The 19737-nt window shown below is 39.6% G+C and overlaps 1 protein-coding gene across 3 annotated transcripts in view; it reads right to left on the bottom strand.

Annotated features, from left to right (window-relative positions):
* Positions 1-1858: 1858 nt before the first annotated feature.
* Positions 1859-19737, bottom strand: part of LIN9 (lin-9 DREAM MuvB core complex component) — a 44272-nt gene continuing 26393 nt past the window's right edge. For 2 of the 3 annotated variants that reach the window (XM_028531343.2, XM_036016040.1), the window contains 8 exons: positions 18008-18141; positions 16303-16422; positions 15605-15706; positions 12447-12527; positions 8746-8871; positions 4834-5013; positions 4581-4678; positions 1859-3309 (listed from right to left, as the gene is read on the bottom strand). In XM_028531343.2, the coding sequence (XP_028387144.1) occupies positions 3204-3309; positions 4581-4678; positions 4834-5013; positions 8746-8871; positions 12447-12527; positions 15605-15706; positions 16303-16422; positions 18008-18141 (947 nt within the window). In that variant the 3' untranslated portion in view covers positions 1859-3203. Of the gene's footprint in view, positions 3310-3730; positions 4253-4519; positions 4679-4833; positions 5014-8745; positions 8872-12446; positions 12528-15604; positions 15707-16302; positions 16423-18007; positions 18142-19737 lie in introns of those variants that run through there. The other variant, XR_004900793.1, reaches the window with a different exon arrangement.

Below are 19737 nucleotides of genomic sequence, written 5' to 3'. Positions count from 1 at the left end.
ATGCTAGAGCTCGTTTGAGACCCTCATTTGTTCATCCATTCCACAAATAGTCGGTGCCATGTCCTAAGAACCCTAAAACACCAATACAAAAGAACCTTTGCACCCCAATGTTCATAGCAGCACAATTTACAATAGCCAAGTGCTGGAAGCAACCTAGGTGCCCATCAGTAAATGAATGGATCAAAAAACTTTGGTACATTTGCACAATGGAATTCTATGCAGCAGAAAGAAAGAAGGAGCTCCTACCCTTTGCAACAGCATGGGTGGAGCTGGAAAGCATTATGCTAAGCGAAACAAGCCAGGCAGTGAAAGACAAATACCATATGATCTCACCTTTAACAGGAACCTAAACAACAAAACAAAGAAACAAGCAAAATATAACCAAAGACAATGAAATAGAGGGCAGGCTGACAGTGACCAGAGGGGAGAGAAGAGGGAATTTCAGGGGACAATGGGAAGGGTTTACAGGAACAAATTTAAAGGACACATGGACAAAAACTAGCGGGGGGTGGTAACAGGAGGGTAGTGGGGAGGGATGGGTAGATGGGCTGGAATGGGAGTAAAAGGCAGAAAACTGTACTTGAACAATGATTAAAATAAAAAAATATATATTTGGTGCCTGTGAACAGATGTTTTACCAAGGCCTGGAAATAAAATGGTGCGAGAACCAGAAACAGTCCTTCCCCTCATTGGGCAAAGGCGGCAGCCGGGATGCAAAAGAAATATAAAATCGCACACGTGACACGTGCTGGAAGGAACGGTAGGAGGCCTGGAGGGTTGTAGCCCAGGGAAGCTTCTGAGGAAGAGATGCTGAAGGTAAGGAGGCCGCAGCTGTTACCAAGGTGAGGGAGAGAGGTAGCCCGGGGCTCTGCATGTGCACAGGCCCTGGGGAGCGAGGAGCAGGATGGAGAAACTGGTGTGAGTCTTGTACAAGTTCCAAATTTGTCCTGAGAGCCCTAAGACTGTAGATGGGGAGAACAAGAGTGATTCTGCATTTTAAAAGAATCTCTCAACGACAGCTGCTGGGTGAGGACCGAGTGAACACTGGCAGCTGATAAAGCAGGAGATGGCTGCAGTGTGGCGGCCAGTGGTGGCCGCTGCTGGGCAGAGCCGCAGTGATGATGAAGCTGGAGAAAGGTGTGCAAATCAAGGGAAAACGTGTCACAGGCAAATCTTTTGGTAGGTTCTCCACGGTAGCAAGCCAATCTGGTATCTGAACTGATTACAAGCAATTCGGAAGCAAACCGACCTAACCCATGGTGTGCTTGCTCCTCGCTCAATCTGGTGTCATCTGGCATCGATAGCTTTCTCCAGAGTGGCAGGAAGCTGCGAGGCAGTGGCCGTCTCACTCCAATTCACGTATGGACGACCCAAAAGGACTACTTTGGATGGTGCTGACTTCTTCTTCCCCACACAGAAATAAAATTCAAACATATTCTTGGGCACAGTTCCTGCGGTCGATACGTGATGGCACTGGAAGTCGTGGACAGCACTTAAATATGTGCAAAATGAGTGTGATTTAAGTGTGACAAGTAAGCCTTGAAAAATGTAAAATGCAAAACAAGTGTAAAATATACTTACCTAACGCTAGGCAGGACATACTGAAATGGACCTCTCACTAGGTCCATGGGTAAGACCAGTAACTTACTTGTGTAGTGCTTTCCACAGTGACGTAGGGTGGGAGAAAAATCCTCCTTAAGATAATACTGGATGGTATTGTAATTCAGAATAAGTTGGTAATTAGTCTGTACTGTTTCCCGTAAAAATAAAATTTAGTAGAAATGACAATTTATTAAAACTTCCGAAGTAGAAGGGATACCTATCAGCTTATATTAATTAAATAAAAATGTAGACAATATTAATTTTCATAGATCAATTTATTTAGAATTACAAATATTAAGAATAAAAGATTTATGCTTTTCTTAATTAACATAACAGTTGAGCTAAATATAAACTCTGCACTGAAGTTCTGCAGTGGCACAGAATATGGAAGCATTTTTAAACTATACAAAAATTTCAAATGGAAAATAATCTTGTTTCAGTTTTATTATACATTAACATATAAAAAGCCTCATTTTATGAGACATCTAAAAGAATTAAAGCCACTTCTACAGCTATATCTTAAACTCCAAATCTGAAAACAATTTATTATATTTTGACTTTATAATATTCTATATTAAAACAAAGAGAATTCCAAATACACACTTTTTACAAGATTAACATTTTAGGCAGGGTTTTCCTTAAAAAACAAAACAAGAAAACAAAACCACAACCAAATACAAACCTTTTTTCCTGTATTTCACAGCACTGGTTATTATCTGTTTTCCTTATAAAATCTTTTTACTTTATAAATGGTATACTGTTGGATTTTAACCAGCAATCTGGTTCAAAATTTGTGCAAATAAACAAAAAATACGAAAATAGTGTGTTATCAGTCTTTCCTTTTTTAATAAATCTCATAACAATAGCACTTCTTGCCCTGAATTGACAGGAAAAGACATGCCAAATCCACTCGCTGAAATTCAGCACTTTGCAAGTTACGTTTTTTTCCTGCTCCTTCATTTTCTTTCAACAAACAAAAGCTTCTTTTATAAATTATGATAAATTAAAATATTTATTATTATAAAACGGTCTACAGAACCATGTCACATTGCAAGTATAGGCTCCCTATACTTGCACAGTCCGTATCTCCCATCTGCGTGCCGGTGCCTTCCTCCGACTAGGGCTTCCCCGATCTCACCATGTTCTTTCGAAGACTGAGATGGCGATCAAGTAAACGAACTGGAGATGTCGTGTTCTAGATGGAATTTCCACACTGCCATGCATGTGCACAAAAAGCCCGTGTTTCTTCGTGTTCTCCGTTACAGTTGTCTGCGTGTGTAGGGTTGAATTCATGCACATTAAAGAAAAGGGTCAATGTATTCTTCCGTGAAATTATGTTCAGACATTTTCCGTTTAAAAGCTACTGACTGATAAACATACATAATACAAGCAATGCTACTGCAGCTGAATAATGAAAGAAAAATAAATATAATGATGGTCAGCAATGCTGGTTCAAGAAGCAGTACAGTATATTAAAATGCCTTATTTGGAGGTCGAAATTTCCCTTGTCTTCCAGCAGCTGGGTTATTTGGTGTTGGAAGCCTACAGAAAGGAAATGGACTTCTCGCAGTGTCTATGTGGTTGGGGTGGCCATCTCTTCCTCAGTCTCTGTTGGTGTTGTTCGCTGCAAAGGCATGTAAGTTTCCCATCTGGCTCAGGCCACTCTGAATATGTGCAACATGGATTTCTACGTTATTCTGAAAGCAACTAAAGAAAGGAGGAACATGGTTAACTGCTTTATTTCACTACATTAAAAACAAATTTTTAAAAAGGAAGAGCTTAACGTTACTTGGGAGACAGCTAAGATAAGGATCCCAGGGAAGGAACACATCTCCCCTTCACACGAGCCCTAATTCTACGTGAAGTCCCTGGAAAAGCACGCTCCAAAGGAGGAGGAGCCAAGGAGTGCTGGAAAGAGGGCGGACTCTTTGACTGGGGAATCTCGACTTCTAAGTTAGGCCTCCATGCTAAACCAAAACCTAAGTACTGTATGTCTTCTAATTCCTTTATATTAAAAACTCCATGTGAAGTTTCTATCAGAATGAATACAAATAAAAAGCTCTTTTACAATTTATTTAAAGGATACAAATTATATAAATATTGGGTTGGCCAAAAAGTTTGTTTTTTCCTGTAAGATGGCTCTAGTAGTGCTTAGTTGTCTTTAACTTCATTCCAAATGATTTTGCTAGACTGCATTATGACAGCTGACATATCAGCAGGCATTTAAAAAAAGTGAAAGTTAGTGTTTTTTTGTATGGTCATTTTAATACTGAAAATGGAAAACATACACAACATTTTCTGCATATTATGCTTTATTACCTCAAGAAAGGTAAAAGTGCAACTGCAAAGCAAAAACAAGACTTGGGCAGTGTACGGGGAAGGTGCTGTGACTGGGCAAACATGTCAAAAGCGGTTTGCCAAGCGTGGTGCTGGAGGGTTCTCGCTGGATGATGCGCCGCAGTCGGGAAGACCGATTGAGGCTGATAGCGATCAAACGGAGACATCAATTCAGATGGCTGACAACCCAAAATATCCAAACTCATAAAGTTATTGGTGAAAATGAAAAATGTGTCTTTTATTTTTTATGGAAAAAACTAAACGAACTTTTTGGCCAACCCAATACTTCACAAATATGCACAATTCTTAAAACCTGTACTGGAAGCCCTGGCTGGAGTAGCTCAGTGGATTGAGCGGGGGGCTGCAAACCAAAGTGTCGCAGGTTCAATTCCCAGCCAGGGTACATGCCTGGGTTGCAGGCCAGAACCCCCAGCAACCGCACATGGATGTGTCTCTCTCTCTCTCTCTCTCTCTCCCTCCCTTACCTCTCTAAAAATAAATAAATAAAATCTTAAAAAAAAGGCTTCTCTTTGGTGAAGATATTTCTAAAAAAAAAACAAAAACAAAACAAACACAAAACCTGTACTGGAAATCGCTATGAATTTAATATAAAAATCACTAGGGTACATCTAATGAATTACCTGATATTAGAAGCATCTATTGTACTCTTGATATCATTCAATGAATCTGTGAGTGATTTGAATTCAAAGGAATTCAGGTCTCCTCCTTCTGCTAGACACTAAAGGAAAAAAACATTTCAAAATTTAAGTGAATTACAGTTCAACTACAGACAAGAAAATACCCGACATAATCTATGTCATAATTATTTTAGCAACAAATGAGCAAAGTTCATGTAGGTGTCAAAATTAAGGAAGTATTTTCTCCGAAACACACCTTAATCTGTAATAAAATAGCCGTGAGCCTGGAGATTAGGTTGGTCAGGTTTTCGTTCTCCACACAGGGCTGTCCCGTGGAGGAGTTAGCGTGCCGCACGATCTCCTGCGCCTCCTCCTCGCACCTCCGCCTCATATCCGTGGGCTGGTCGGCGGGCTGGAGCCCCTGGTCTGGAGCGAGCTGCACGGGACGATGGAAACACAAGGTGCACATTCGTGAGGCCGTCTCGCTTGCGTGCTGTGCCTGTTTTCAGGTTTGGATTTTTACAAAACCAGCATTTATAACAAAAAGGAGGGGCACTCTTACCTTAGGAGCTTTTTACTCCTAGAATAGTTTTCTAGAGAAAAGAGAATTCTAGATAATTCTCTTTTCCCCAATGGGAAGTTTCCCAAATTCCCAAATTCACTATTTATGGCTTATTCCATTTGACTTAATATTTGATCTCTCTCTGTGTATATCTAATTCTTTTCCCTTATACTTTTTTATTCCTAAATACTCATTTGTGTTTCCTCAGTACAAGGATATTCTCTTACATAAGAATAGTGCAATTATTACACTCAGGAAATGTAACACTGATATAACACCATTTTCTAACAGACTATCGTCAAAGTTCATTAACTGACCGATGATGTCCTACACACGGCTATGTTTCCCCTTGAATGCATGTGGTTGTCACGTCTCTTTAGATTCCTTTATTCTGGAACACTTCCTGAGTCTTGCACGACCTTGATCTTTCTGAAAAGCACCAGCCAATTATTTTGCACGGTCCCCTCAGCGTGGGTTTGTCTGTTCCGGGAGACTCACTGAGGCTGCGCAGTCCAGGTGGGAGCGCAAGGGCGGTGATGGCTGCTTCGTGGGGCCCCGTGATCAGGAGGCGGAGGCACTGGCGCTGACCTGTCCCGTCACCACGGTGTTGTCTCGGACCGCTCGGTTAAGGCAGGTAAGTGCCTGCCCGATTCCCCACGGAAAGTACTTGTGACGGGATGTTTTGAGGCTCGGTAAAGATTTTGTTCCTCATCAAATTTTATCCGCTACTTATAGTATCTGTTGATGATTCTTGCCTTTACCAACTTTTCCTACAATGGTTGACAAATGGTCTTTCTCATTTTTATTGTTCCTTCTATGTTCATTAGTGGGTATTTTTCTGTAAGAACTTTTCCTTAAAAATTAGTTAATTAATTATTAGTGGACTCATGGACCTTATTTTATTCAGTGGGTTATAATCTCTTCCTGTAATCACTTAGCTGAAGCTCAAATGTCCCAGATCTAGGCAGTGGAAACCCTGTCAAGCTGATCCTTTTGATATGTCCCCTTGTTTTGGGGACACATGTTATTTCCTGCCACAAGGAGATGGTCCAGGCTCGTCTTCCACTTTCTCTGTCCTAGCTCTGGAATCAGTCCCTTTTCCAAGGAGCCCGGCTTCCTTTTATCGGAGAACAGCGCCTAGAGACCGACACTGGGGTGCGAGCTGTGGCCCGTGAGTGTGTCGGGGTGCCGTAGCTCTAGGCTCGCTCAGCACGCATCCACACTCAGTGATGCCCATACTGTAAAAGTAACCATGAATTCATACAGATCCCTGCCCATTCTAATCTAATCTGACGACCCACGGGCTCCGTCTCATCTTCCCCTTCTTCGGCAGGGGCAGACCTGACTCCCGTTCTTCTCGGTATGCTGGTTTACTGGTCTGCTCAGTCCTGGAACACAGAGCTTCAGAGCTCTCATCCTTTACTGCTATGAGAGAAACTGCACCAACTGGAGTTCGATATGTGTTTAAAGTCTGGTTTACAGGGTGTACAGCCAAAATGCTGTGGCAAAGTTACGTGGATTCACGGTGCCCCCTTTGGTGTGTCCATGCTGTCCCTTTGGAATGCAGTCAGGTTCATTTGTTCGTATTGCGTTTACCCGTATTTGCTGGGGGAACAAACACTTAGAGAAATGTCAGTCCTTCTCACTGCCCCCCAACCCCATTCCCAGATTGTAATGGTTTCTGGCTTATCCTTCCTGTGTTTGTTTTTGAAAGATGGAGCAGGTGCATGTATATTTTATTTCTGCTTACCTGCAAGGTAACACACTATATGTACTTTTTTGTATGTTACCTTTTTCACTGAATACGTCCTGGAGGACCTGCACCAGTAAATGCAGCGCGTCCGGGCTCGCTCCAACAGCAGCACAGGGCTCCACTGTGTGGACCACTAGACATTAGATAACTGAGCCCCTGGGGCGGGCCTTCAGGACTTGTATCATATTTTGTAATTACCAGTAATGCTGCAATGAGTAGCCTTGTCCTTTAACACTTGCTTAAAAAATTGCAATTGAAGTTTCAAATCAGTACATGAAAGTTCACAAATCATGAAGTGTATGGGTTAATGAATTACCACAGATCAAGTATGCCTGAGAAACCAGCACCTAGATTGAGAAAGCAAGCATCGCTGGCCCCTCGAGGCCGTTCCAACGCCATCTCCCAGTGGAATCCTCTGAGCGTAACAACCGTCCTGACTTCAGGCATCACAGGCTGGCTTCTGGTGGCTTTTGAGCTTTACATAAATGGAATCACCCATTATATGTATTTTCTTTTGTGTCTGGCTTTATCTGTTCAACATTATATTTGTGAGTTCACCCATGGTACTGCATGTAGTTGAGTTCATTCATTCTCATTGCTGAGTAATATTTCATTGTATGATTTTATGGCAGCTTATTGATTTATTCTAATATCAATGGGTACTGAGTGATTTCTAATTCTTGGCTATAATGAACAGTGATGCTATGAACATGCTAGGGTACACCTTTTGGTAAATATCTGTTCACATATATGTTAGGTATATGCTTAGGGGTAGAATTTCTTAGTCACAGTGTTCTCTCTGATATAACCAGTATTATATCTCCACAAGAGTATTCTGAAAATTAAGTAAGTCTACTTCATTAGATAACGAGCCTATCGCAAACAACGCTGTATAAATAATGAAATCCACACAGGGACTGGTGAGCAGCCCACTGCTGCGGCACGGTCGGCTCTGCTGTCAGCTCAGCTTGCTCGGCCTGCAGCTCTCACAGCGAGCAGCTGGCCCAGAGGGAGAAATGCATTCGCTAGGACAACACATTTTGCTATGTAGTGTGTGATAACTACTAGAAAAAAAATTTGATGGCTAGAGGAATGAGTAAAATACACTCAGAGTTTAGTTGAGGGTCACCACAGTTCATTTCCCTCAGTTTCATTCTAGTGTGTTGACAGTATTGCCTATGGCCGACATAGGGGATTCATCAATGGGGCTAGTGTCCTAGCAACCTGTTTAAGAATCTCATATCACAAATAAAGGTGGCTTACTGGAAACATGAAACCTCTAAGAAAAAAAATGCGGAGCATTCTAAACTCATCTCAATCATTTAATTCAAATTTTAGGTGAATCGAACCACATTCAAATATACAATTTTACGTGCATGATAATGATAATTCACAAACAACTCTATAATCTATGTGTTTGTAGTTCGACCACTCACAGTTCTAATAGAAACCTTAAAGGAGGAAGAAACAAAATTGTATACACAGCATGATCATAACCTAGTGAGAAAGAGCATGTAAAAAAAAAATATATATATAAATAAAACCAAGGACAAGTAAATCAAAATACAGTCTTTGGAATGACAGAATTAACAGTAATTACTTTTCTAAATTTTTTTGCTGTGCTGTATCAGCTGTAATCCAAACAAATGATAAGCTCACCGGATGTCAAGCACTCTGTGACAGTGATGCTATAAGGAATACAAATATATAAAATGTGGTTCTGCCAAAGGATTTTTTAAAAAGATATTGGCTTAGTTTGGATTTTCTAAAATGTGAAGGTAACAGTATTAAGCTTCAAACAAGAAAGTGTAGAGGGCACAGCCCCTCGACGGAAATTCGTGCAGGTCACCCACCTCATAGCAGAACTGCTGAACTTTATGCAAAACTTTGTTTAAGTCCTTGTTCAACTGTTCGAGCTCCAGAACAATGGTCGCATACCTCCGCTGAAATTCAATGCCAATGGGCATGGAATATGATTTCTGAGAAGAAAAGAATCAGATTTGGAGAAGGAATTTTTTTAAGCAGTGCGATTTCAATGATCTAATAAGAGGTCTGACTTACCTGGTACCAACCAAGAGTTATTGAAACTGTCAACACTCAATGACATCTTGTGTGCACAACATTATGTATTGCTTGTTTATTCATTTTTTAAAGGATTTTATTTTTATTTATATTTAGAGAGAGAGAGGGAGGGAAGGAGAGAAACATCAATGTGTGGTTGCCTCTCATGTGTCTCCTACTGGGGACCTGGCCTACAACCGAGGCATGTACCCTGACTGGGAATTGAACTGGCGGCCCTTTGCTTCACAGGCCCACACTCAATCCACTGAGCTACACCAGCTAGGGCTATTTTTGGAATTTTCATTTGGTCCTTTTTACTGCTGTAGTTTCCAGTCCTCATCTAATATTCTCATTTTTTTCTAGTATCTTTAAACAAATTAAGCATCTAAAATCGATGCCTAAAAATTCCATTATCTGGAATATGTCAATTGTCTATACTTTCTTTCAGTTTTTGTTAGGGTTATCATGTCTCCCGGTGTGTCTGGGATTTAAAACGGAGTGTCAGACACTGTATGTTGAACAGTGTGGAAATAATTTGAGGTCTAGTATGATGTCATATTCCTTAAAGAGGGCATAGTTACTTCTAGTGGGCTGCTTAAGGCCCTCGAGTTCTAGAATCTCTTAGCTCAGTTTCAGAGACGTGACAATCCGAAGCTTCCATGTTCCAGGTTCCAACCCGGAACACGGAAGGTGTGCCAGCTTCTCCTGACCCTTGGTGGGACTTTGGACTCTGATTTTTTTGTCCTCCCTACCGTTGTAAGCCATTCAAGAAAGCGACTCAGCTTCTAAGCCATCTTTTCTGAAACTTGCAAGCCAGACTTCCCCTTCTAAGTTTACATGTTTTCCCAGATTCTGTCCCTGTAATTATTTAATGCCTGGTTAATACTCCAGTGTCTTATTTTTATGTTTTATTCCAGAGGAAACAGTTATTCTTAGCTATTTAAATTAGACAGGTTAATTCAGCATTGGCTGGTGTGGCTCAGTGGATTGAGCACGGGCTTGCGAACCAAAGGGTTGCTGGTTCAATTCCCAGTCAGCGCACAAACCTGGGTTGCAGGCCAGGTCCCCACTTGGGTGTACACAAGAGGCAACCACACATTGATATTTCTCTCCATCTCTTTCTCCTCCCTTCCCCTCTCTAAAAACAAATAAATCTTTAAAAAGATATGAGACAACATATTTAAAAAAAAAAAGAAAGGTTAATACAGATCACCTAGTCTACCATTACCAAAAGCAAAAGAAAGCCTAATTTTTCCGAAATGATATGTCCAAATTCTTTAGAAATGTGTCTGTTTCATTTTCTCCCGATAACCTGGGTAAATGCCACATTTAAATTCTGTGACTGGGTTGAAGAAGGGACAAGAAGAGGCAGACACTGAATCAATGTCTTTTTTACTGCCTCCCACATCTGCCCTTCTCCATCACACGCTCGGCTCTGGGCCTGGGGCCCCGCCGGGGTTCCAGCGTGCAGCCTTCAGCCGTGGTTTTTGTTTCATCCAGTGCGTCAGGGAAATTTAAAAAATCCTTCATACCTTGTTAAATACCTGCTTCCATTTATTCTACTTATTCCTTTTGTACTTGCTCTCTGTGAAATTGTAAGGGCTAGGAAGAAAAGTGTTCAGCCTACCACCTTAAACTAGAAGTTTCATGAAACCTTTAAAGAGTTCAAATATGCTGACCCGGCCATTCTGCTGTCCAACGATGGACACTGCAGACAGACCCCAACAAACGCACAAAGCTACACGGACACGAGCATTTACTGTAGCCCCGTTTTGGTCAAGTAATGGAAACAACCCACATATCCATTAAGGGATTCTTTAATTGATGTACAATACAGAAATTTTAAAAGACTGAGATAAGTTTCTAATGACATAATTCCATTTTTGTTAGAGAATAATTTTCAAGACCATATGTGATAGTTGTATATACACCGAGGAAGAAACCTATATGCTAAATTTATAGTATACACTAAACTGAATAGCATTTATCTACAGGAGAGGCATTATAAAGAATTGTTTTCTTTATTAAATAGTTTTACAATATTTGAATTTTTATAATAGAAGTTATTTTTAACCACAAATAAAGCAAAACAAACAATAAAACATATTAAAACAACTAGATTTCTACAAAGTTCTCATATGCCAAGAAGCCAAAACAACATCCAAACAGGCCTCTATGTAGGAGTAGGTAACACTGCCCTGAGTGGTGTAGCTCAGTGGGCTGGGCACTGTCCTGCAAACGGAAAGGTCCACTGGTTCAGTTCCCAGTCAGAACACAAGCCCGGGTTGCAGGCCAGGTCCTGGGTTGGGGGCATGCGAGAGGCAACCAATCAAGGTTTCTCTCACAACATCAATGTTTCTCTTCCTCTCTTTCTTCCTCCCTTTTCCTATTTATTTATTAAATAAATAAAATTACTTATTTAATTTTTTCAATTTTTGATAGCCTATTCATCTGATAATTTCATATCAAGCCTAAATGAGTTAAATGGGGACCAAGAAGCCTGTTTTGGTACCTCTATGTAGCAGTATGATCTTAGACTAAAATCTCTTGACATTTTTGGTCTTCAGTTTCCAATTCCATAAAATGATGGATTTGAATTAGATAATTCAGACTTTAAAATTCTACAACCCTAAAAGAGAACTGCTCCTCATTTAGTTATGCATCCACTTGTCCAGCCACCCCTGTACCATCCCCTCCCAGAGCTGACTGATGTCACAACTCCCTATTCCTGCACTGGTGACAGATGTTGGTGGTCAGCTGTAACACTCCGCCCCCACCCCCCAATACTTCCATGCAGTCATTTTCCCTCTCCTGGAGACGGTGTGGTACTGGAGATGAACTCTATTCACCATCCTAAAAATCCATGAGCAAGTTATGACTTTCAACATAGTTCAACCTGAAACCTATATAATTTTATTAATCAACGTCATCCCAGTAAGTTCAACAAAAAATAAGACAAAACAAAACACCAAAAAAAGTTTAAAAACTTTCTTGGCATTTTCTACATAAAAATAAACAACTTGGATAAATCTCTCTTATGAATAAAACTGTCATATTTCTGGACTGCTTAGGCTAATAAAGTACAAATTTGTACAAAGGATACAAATTGTCCAAATAACCTGAACATGCCAACTTATGTGTTTCCTGACTTATTTATTCTGCATCACTTTGAACAACCTCTGTTAACAGGACTTCCCTACTTAGAGGCACCAACGCCAGGGATTCTACACTCGCGCCAACTGTCAAAGCACCCGGCACACCCAGGAGCCCTGTGCCACCGCACAGGCAAGGGCACAGCGAGGGGCGGCAGGTGCACTGCACTGAACTGCTCACCCGCTCACCGTGTGTTCAGCGGGGCAGGAGACAGTGCCATCAAATGAGGATTTAAAAATAACATGTATTTCAAGGTGTTCTTCCATACAATATTTAAACATCTTTAAACATAGAAGCCCCCACCATTTTAAAATGTGACAAGCAAAAAGAAACACCTTACCAATTTTTCTGCATCTGTGTTCATTTCCCTTAATTTCTTGATATGTTCCTTTTTAATCATGAGAATTTTTGATAATCTCGTCTATAGAGAAAGAAGAGATGTTTTGGAACAAATACAGACATTTAAGTATATCAGACATCAAATTTCCAACTTTTCACTAAGACATTTTAGCAGATTTTCATGTTTCAATATAGAAATAGCATAGACCTTTTATTTTATTAATCTGATTGGCTGACAAGAAGATATGTAAAATCCACTATTCATATCCACCAATATGAGTTCATATTGATACTTTTTAAAAAAGTAACCTCTGTTAGAGAATGCTAGTGACTAAAATCATTATTTTATAAACTGAAAAACAAAGAAAGAGTCAAACATTTATTCTGCCTTTTCTATACAAACTGAACCATTAGGTAACCAAATAACAGATGAGGGGACACCTTTCTTTGTAGAATTCTTTCAGTTAGTAGTGAAGAAGGGTCGATGGAATGAGAAGAGCATCATTTTACAATCCCAATAAATGATGGACCTAGGACTGATAAACAGTGCCAGCTAACATGATATTACAAAAGAAAATAATATGTCTCCTATCACAATATATAACCATCTATAAAACCAGTCACATAAAAACACGTAAACCAGCCAAATAACCCAAATCTCATCAAAACTATATATCCAATGAGCAATTTACAAAAAAATACAAAAAACAGAAGAACATGCTGAATGATACCACAAGGATTCTGCAAAATCCAGGCTATGTGAGACTCTATGGGCAAATAATCCAGTTTCTTTAACAAATAAATTGTATGGGGAAACAAAGCATCCAATACTTGAGGGGAAATGAAAAATTTAACTGCTAACAGGATATCTGATACTATTAAGGCATTTTTGTTAACTTTTTAGATGTGACAATGGTATATTATATATTAGCTATATTTCTTTAAAAAATAAGAGCCCTTATCTCTTTGAGATACATAATAAAATATTTACAGATAAATGATACGCTGTCTAGTATTCGCTCCCAAATAACACAAAGGGAGAAAGTAGGTGGGGGTAAAGATGAAACAGGACTGGTCAGGAGTTTTTTTGGTTTTTGTTTTTAATCTATTTTTATTGAATTTAGCCAGAAGTTGTTAATAACTGCTATAGACAATAATGGATACATAAAACTGCATTATATAATTCTGTCTGCTTTTAGGTTCTTTAAATTTTTGATACAAAAATTTCTTAAAAGCTGGCCTGGTGATATACGTTACATACTTGTTCACACAGACCTGTATTTACTGCTCAGCAGGCCCAGTGCCCTGGACAGCTCTCCCTTCTCTGAGTTCCTGAGTTTTTATGGAAATTTGTGTGACTTTTTTTTGGAGTTGGAGGCAGTAAAAGATGGAATGAAGGCAACAGTCTCTCTCTCCCCTTTTTTGTTTGTTTTAGTTTTGTGTTGCTTATTTGTTTTTGATAGAAAATCACTGTTTCCTTTTAATTATTTTCAAAACTAAGTTCTCTATAACAAAGCGGGTAGATGTTTTTAGATTCTTCCAAATCTCTAACCCCAGGAATAAAAAGTTCTCTCAAAAAGAAAATTCACTGTAAACTATGAATTATGAAATTTGCAAAAATATTTTAACGCTTGTTTTGTTATGAGAAAAGTGTTAGAAACAGAAAAAATAAAAACATATCCATCTACTTATCCATGTGCTTCAAAGCTTAATATTTACAAGACCAAACCTGAGTTTCATAAAACCTTACATACTACACAAGACAAAAGGCCTTTTATTTTTACCTCTCAGATAGCTTAAAATAATAATGGGAATCATTACATGATTTAACTAGGCTTAACATATGTAGATTATGAAGTTAAGAAATAAAGCACTGAAATCAAATATCTAAGCATCAATAAAAGTATCAACACTTTAGCCCTGGCTGGTATAGCTCAGTGGATTGAGAGTGGGCCCAGGAACCAAAGGGTCACCAGATTGATGCCCCATCAGGCCACATGCCTGGGTTGTGGGCCAGGTCCCCAGTAGGGGGACATGTGGGAAGCAACCACACATTGATGTTTCTCTCCCTTTCTTTCTCCTTCCTTTCCCTCTCTCTAAAAATAAAAAAATAAAATTAAAAAAAATATATATCAATACTTTAGACCAGTGGTACTCAGTTTCTGGCTCCCCCTGCTGGTGAATCTCAATCTCTCAATCTCTCTCTCTCCCCCTCTCTACCCGCTTTGTTTTCACTTTCACTATTTAAAGAAAGCATGCCTTTAAATAACAAGTGAACAAGGGTTCTATTTGTGAAAAGCATAACCTTTAGCTCTTTTCATAATTTAAAATTTTTATATGAAAATATCTTATTTACCTTTGGGAGCCAAAAGGCAAAATAAAATTCTATATTGCAAGGAAATGTAACAACACATGACAGAAATACAAAATAGTATATATGTGCACACAAATGGCAAGACTTCTCCTCAAAATAACATCAACTGCAAAAGGTGACACTGAGTATTTGAATGGACCATGCTATATAACTTTTTATTTATAAAGACTGTCCCAAGCTGAAGTACTTTTTCTTCTCTTTTTTTCTTTTCAATCAAACATTAGACCATGATTCAAGCTAAGTAATTCAACCTAATTTTCAAAACAAATGACTCATTACATTCTTAAGAGTCAGGCTATTCAGGATAACTGTTCTGTATAATAATCCTACACTTGTTTCCATTTAGGCTTAGATCTCTCAGTGAACAGCTATCTCTAGTCTCAGAACGTTCCTCCTAACCAAAGAGCTAGCCAACACATCGCAGCTGTTCAGCTGACTGATAATGGCAAGATGCATTGAGGTTACTAAATAAAAGCTTCATACTTATACAAGTTAGTAACAGCTTACCAGTCACAGTTTCACAGGGCACAGGCTAGCATGTGGGAGTCCTTAACATAACAAAACAATAAGAATCAAACCCAACTAAAGCCTAACGGACCTCAAAGTCTATTTTGGCTGTTATAACTTTTATTTTTAAGCTTTGATGGAAATAACAAAGTTCTTAAAACCAATACAATGATTAAAAAATATTTAAATATTAGGTCCTAGGAAAACTTTCAACTTCAATAACACAAAAGACATTGAGTTTTTTAATGAACAGTCAAGACATTCAGAAAAATTCTTACCACTTGGATAAGGAATTCTACTGGAAAGCCACCCAAGGTTTCGGTGTCGGAGCCTGCGATCTTACTTCTCCAAGGTGACTGCCCTAACAAAGGGTCATTATCCTGTGGGCACAAGCAGGAATCATTGAACCACGGGCTGTTCAAAAGGAAGTATCTGATATTTAGGTGAAGAGTAAATTCTACTATAATTAACATTATAGTAAAAATCCACTTTTTCCAGCAGTGATGACCTCCCCATGACAACACGCCTCTCGCAAAGGCTCTCTCTCCTTCGTCCCTCTCCAGAGGAGGAGAAGAGGAAACACAAGAAGCAGCGCCGGGTGCAGTGCCCAGGGTGCTGTCAAGTCGCCGCCGTCCTTGGCCGTGCGCAGGCGGTAGTTTTGTGCGCTGGCCGCCCCGCGGGCGTCTGCCGGCTGCAGGAGGAGAAGCAAGGCCTGCAGAAGGGTGCTCCGTCGGAGGGGGCGGCACTAAAAGTGCCCTGAATCCAGGCGAGTGGGGAACCACCCAATAAACACATTTTGGATACAAAATATAAAACTAAAAATCCTACCAAAAAATTTCCAGAGTTGAAGCAACTATTATTTTATTTAAAATCTCAAAATAATGTGGGTACCTCCTGAAGTTGCTGTAATAGATGTAGACATAGTTTACGTTAATAATAATCATTTAAATTGCTGATGACATTTTAAAAACGTTACCGTGCTTGGTGCCGGGAGAAGAGGCGTATAATGTAACCGTGGTGGAGTCATTAAAAACCGAGAAGGCCGCTGTTTTTGTCCAAAGGCAGCAATTGGCATTGTCTCATGAGGCTCATTACTCTTTGGGAAAAAAGAAAAGTCCACAAGGCTTGTAGAACTTGCCAATCAGTACATATTTCTGCATGATATACATGAGCTCACACACTACGGTTTATCAGAGGATATATTATTCTACGAAGATCAAAGGGCTAGAACTTAAGTCAGAGTACGAAAATACTATTTTGCTACCAAAAGACTGAACACATAAAACAAGAGAATTAAGGAAAGAAAAAGACAAAAAGACGGAAACAGAGGATCAAAGATGAGTATGGAATATTAAAGTGTTCTGTGGCCGCCCTCGGTTGTCTGTGTGTTGAAGACTGTCTCAGTATCACCTCCTGTAATTAAAGTCAAGTCTCTGGCCAGAGAGGAACACTTGGGTGATCGCATAAAAGGAATTACATTGATGAAACAGAAAGCAATTTTCCTTTTTAAAAAAGATTTTATTTTATTTATTTTTTTGAGAAAGGGGAAGGGAGGGAGAAAGAGAGGGAGAGAAAGATCTTGCCTCTGGCGCGCCCCCAGCTGAGGACCAGGCCCGCAGCGCAGGCACGCGCCGTGACTCACTGAGCCACGCTGGTCAGGACCAATTGTTCTTGTTTTGGAAAGGGAGGTTGAAAGAGTTCATCCTTTAATGCAAAAACTTAAGGTTGTGTACTTTGATCTATATTTAGTCCAAATGGTCTTTTTCTCATATTTGTTCTCTAAAAATTATGTTTGATAAGGAAACCCTCACAATAAACAGAGTTATAGTTTTTAAAAAGTTCATATCAGAAAGGAAGATTCTTCTATTTTTGCACTAAGCAGATAAAGAAATTTTGACTTTTAATTTTAAGCTCATACACCTTAAAAATCAAGTTTATAACAAAGAAATGAAAAGGGGAGCAAAGGGGGAACAGTTTAATTTTCACAATGCTTAGAGGCAAACAATTCTGTTATAATAAGTTCATTATTCATTTTTTCAAAACTTTGTTAGACTGCATAGATTTATTCTTAAAATTACTTTAACTCATTAGAAAGGTGTGTAATTTTCATGACTTTGCTAAATCAGCCATAATCATGAAATAATGGCCCCGTAGTTTAATGGACTGCAAAGAAATTCGAGAGATCTGAATTCTAGTCTCACAGTCCGGAAACCAGCTCCACAGCCTGGCTACATTACTCACAGTAATTTGTAATTACTAATGTCTCTGTATCCTACCCTATGTAATTTTGGGGATAAAACAGGAGAACAAATGTTGAAGTGCAAGATGTTACTTCATACTTTAAAAATCATTTTGCAGGAGAACTATAACAAAACAGCCAGAAGGAAAATGTTCTGTGGCTTACTCCCCAAGACTACATGTAGTCAGGAGTGATCAGTTCTGTCACCCTCAGGTGCTACTGGTGAAGGCACAACAGAGAAATGCTCGATTCTCAAAACTGTGGACGACTCAAGTATAGTTCTGCCCCAGGGGTCCAGTGGGCAGGAGCTGGAACCCCTGAGGACCTTTTCCTCTGTGACCTGAAATCTTGATTCTATCATATAACACAATCTCTACAAAAATTCTATATAACATATTTAATATGCATAATATACATATACAAACATATATGAAATACTTACAAGAACTTCATAGTCAGGGATAGTGTGGGTTCCAAGCCCCGCCCTATCAAAAGTCACTCGGTAAGTGGCGTTGTAAGTATCCACGGCAGCTATCTGCCCAGTGAACAGGCCATCGTGAACTCCGCGTAATCGCGCTGAGAAAATAACCAAAAAAGGCATCATGACGTTTGGAAGTTACAAAGAACTCTCAGTTATAAAACTGCTCCAAACATCTAATTTAAAATGTAGAAAGTACAGTATTGTTGTCTATTATAGCTTCAAAAAACAGTGCACACTTTATTTTCAGTTTAGACAAAAAAATTTTAAACAAAAAACAAAACTATAAATGATGATCCCTATTTTGATATATGAAATCACATATCTACCAAACTTAAAAGAAAATATTTTAAAGTCATTGCTTCAAATTCTGAATTGCAAAAAGAACAAGTCAACAGAAGAACTGTGGTCATCATGCTAATGAGTGCAATGCAGTTGAACTTTAAAGAGAAGACAAGGATGCGGTGAAGAAAACAATGAGGATACTGGCCCGAGACTGCCCTCCTTGGGAAGGCCTGACTGCAGGGGTGGTGTCTGGGAACTGGACTCCCAGAGCATTCCCTACTGACAAGAGCGGTTCCCTGGGCCTAGACTGTTTGTGAAAGTGACGTGATTTATGCTGCATACCTGCTTTCCTTCAGAAGTCTGGAGCTCCAGTGTATGCTAGCACGGGTGCCTACACGAGCAGCCCCTGGTAGAAACCTCGGGGACTGAATCTCTAACAGGTTATTTGGGCAGAATACACCTCAATGTATTACTACTTTTGCTGGAGGTATCGAGCAAGTTGTGTGTGACACTACAGGAAGGGGGTTTTTGGGAGCTTGAACTAGCTTCCTCTGAGCTTTTGCTCTGCGCACCTGTTCCCTTTGCTAATTTTGCTCTGTATGCTTCTCTGTGATAACCAAGGCCATGAGTGCTGAGCTTTCTGAATCCTCCTAGTGAATCGCCAAACTTGGGGGCCCCTCACACAGATGAATTTTTATGTCACTATTATTTAAACACAGTCTGAAATAACATCAGGAAAATCCAAGAAAACGCCCAGCGTGAGTGAAAAGCATAAGAATAGCATTTAAGGTATTAAATTAGACAAAGTGACACATTTTATATGGATAAAAAAGTACAATACATAATACCATTATAAAAGTACAAATATTTGATGTAAAACTGTTTAAAAGAATCAATTGATTAAAAAACCACAATTGTAGGAGCCTAAAATATTCTGTCTTTGACAGATCAGTTAAGGGAAAAGTAAACAGGTACACAGAAGATATAAGTAAAAAATAAAGTTGAATAAACAAACATAAATACAGAAAAGGACTTCAGTTATATGGCAGTATGAAAAGGTTTTCAATTCTTCTTGTGAAAGACAAGTATAAACCTGTACAAGATCGTCACACACAACCAAATGCAAAGAACACTTAAGACCCATTCAGTGTTGAAAACCTGCCGGAGCTGCAGGTCGGGGAAGGCAGCGGCCTTTCTGCATGAGGCTACTCACACCCCAGCACCACCACCTGGTCGGCTGGTAAAAGGGTTTTACAAGTGTAAAAGCTGGTCATGCAAACCAGCAGCGCTGCCGCAACAGCGGGTAGATTACACGGGGACCAGTGGGTAAAAACCTGTGACCGCCAGTTTAGAGTGATGAACTCAATCAGGAAAGAAAAAGAAAAACTCACAGCTTCCGTAAGCCCCCG

This window comes from Phyllostomus discolor, chromosome 15, assembly GCF_004126475.2.
Source record: "Phyllostomus discolor isolate MPI-MPIP mPhyDis1 chromosome 15, mPhyDis1.pri.v3, whole genome shotgun sequence".
NCBI lineage: Eukaryota > Metazoa > Chordata > Mammalia > Chiroptera > Phyllostomidae > Phyllostomus > Phyllostomus discolor.
The sequence above is the reverse complement of the archived record's forward strand: the minus strand, read 5'-3'. Positions and strand labels throughout refer to the sequence as shown.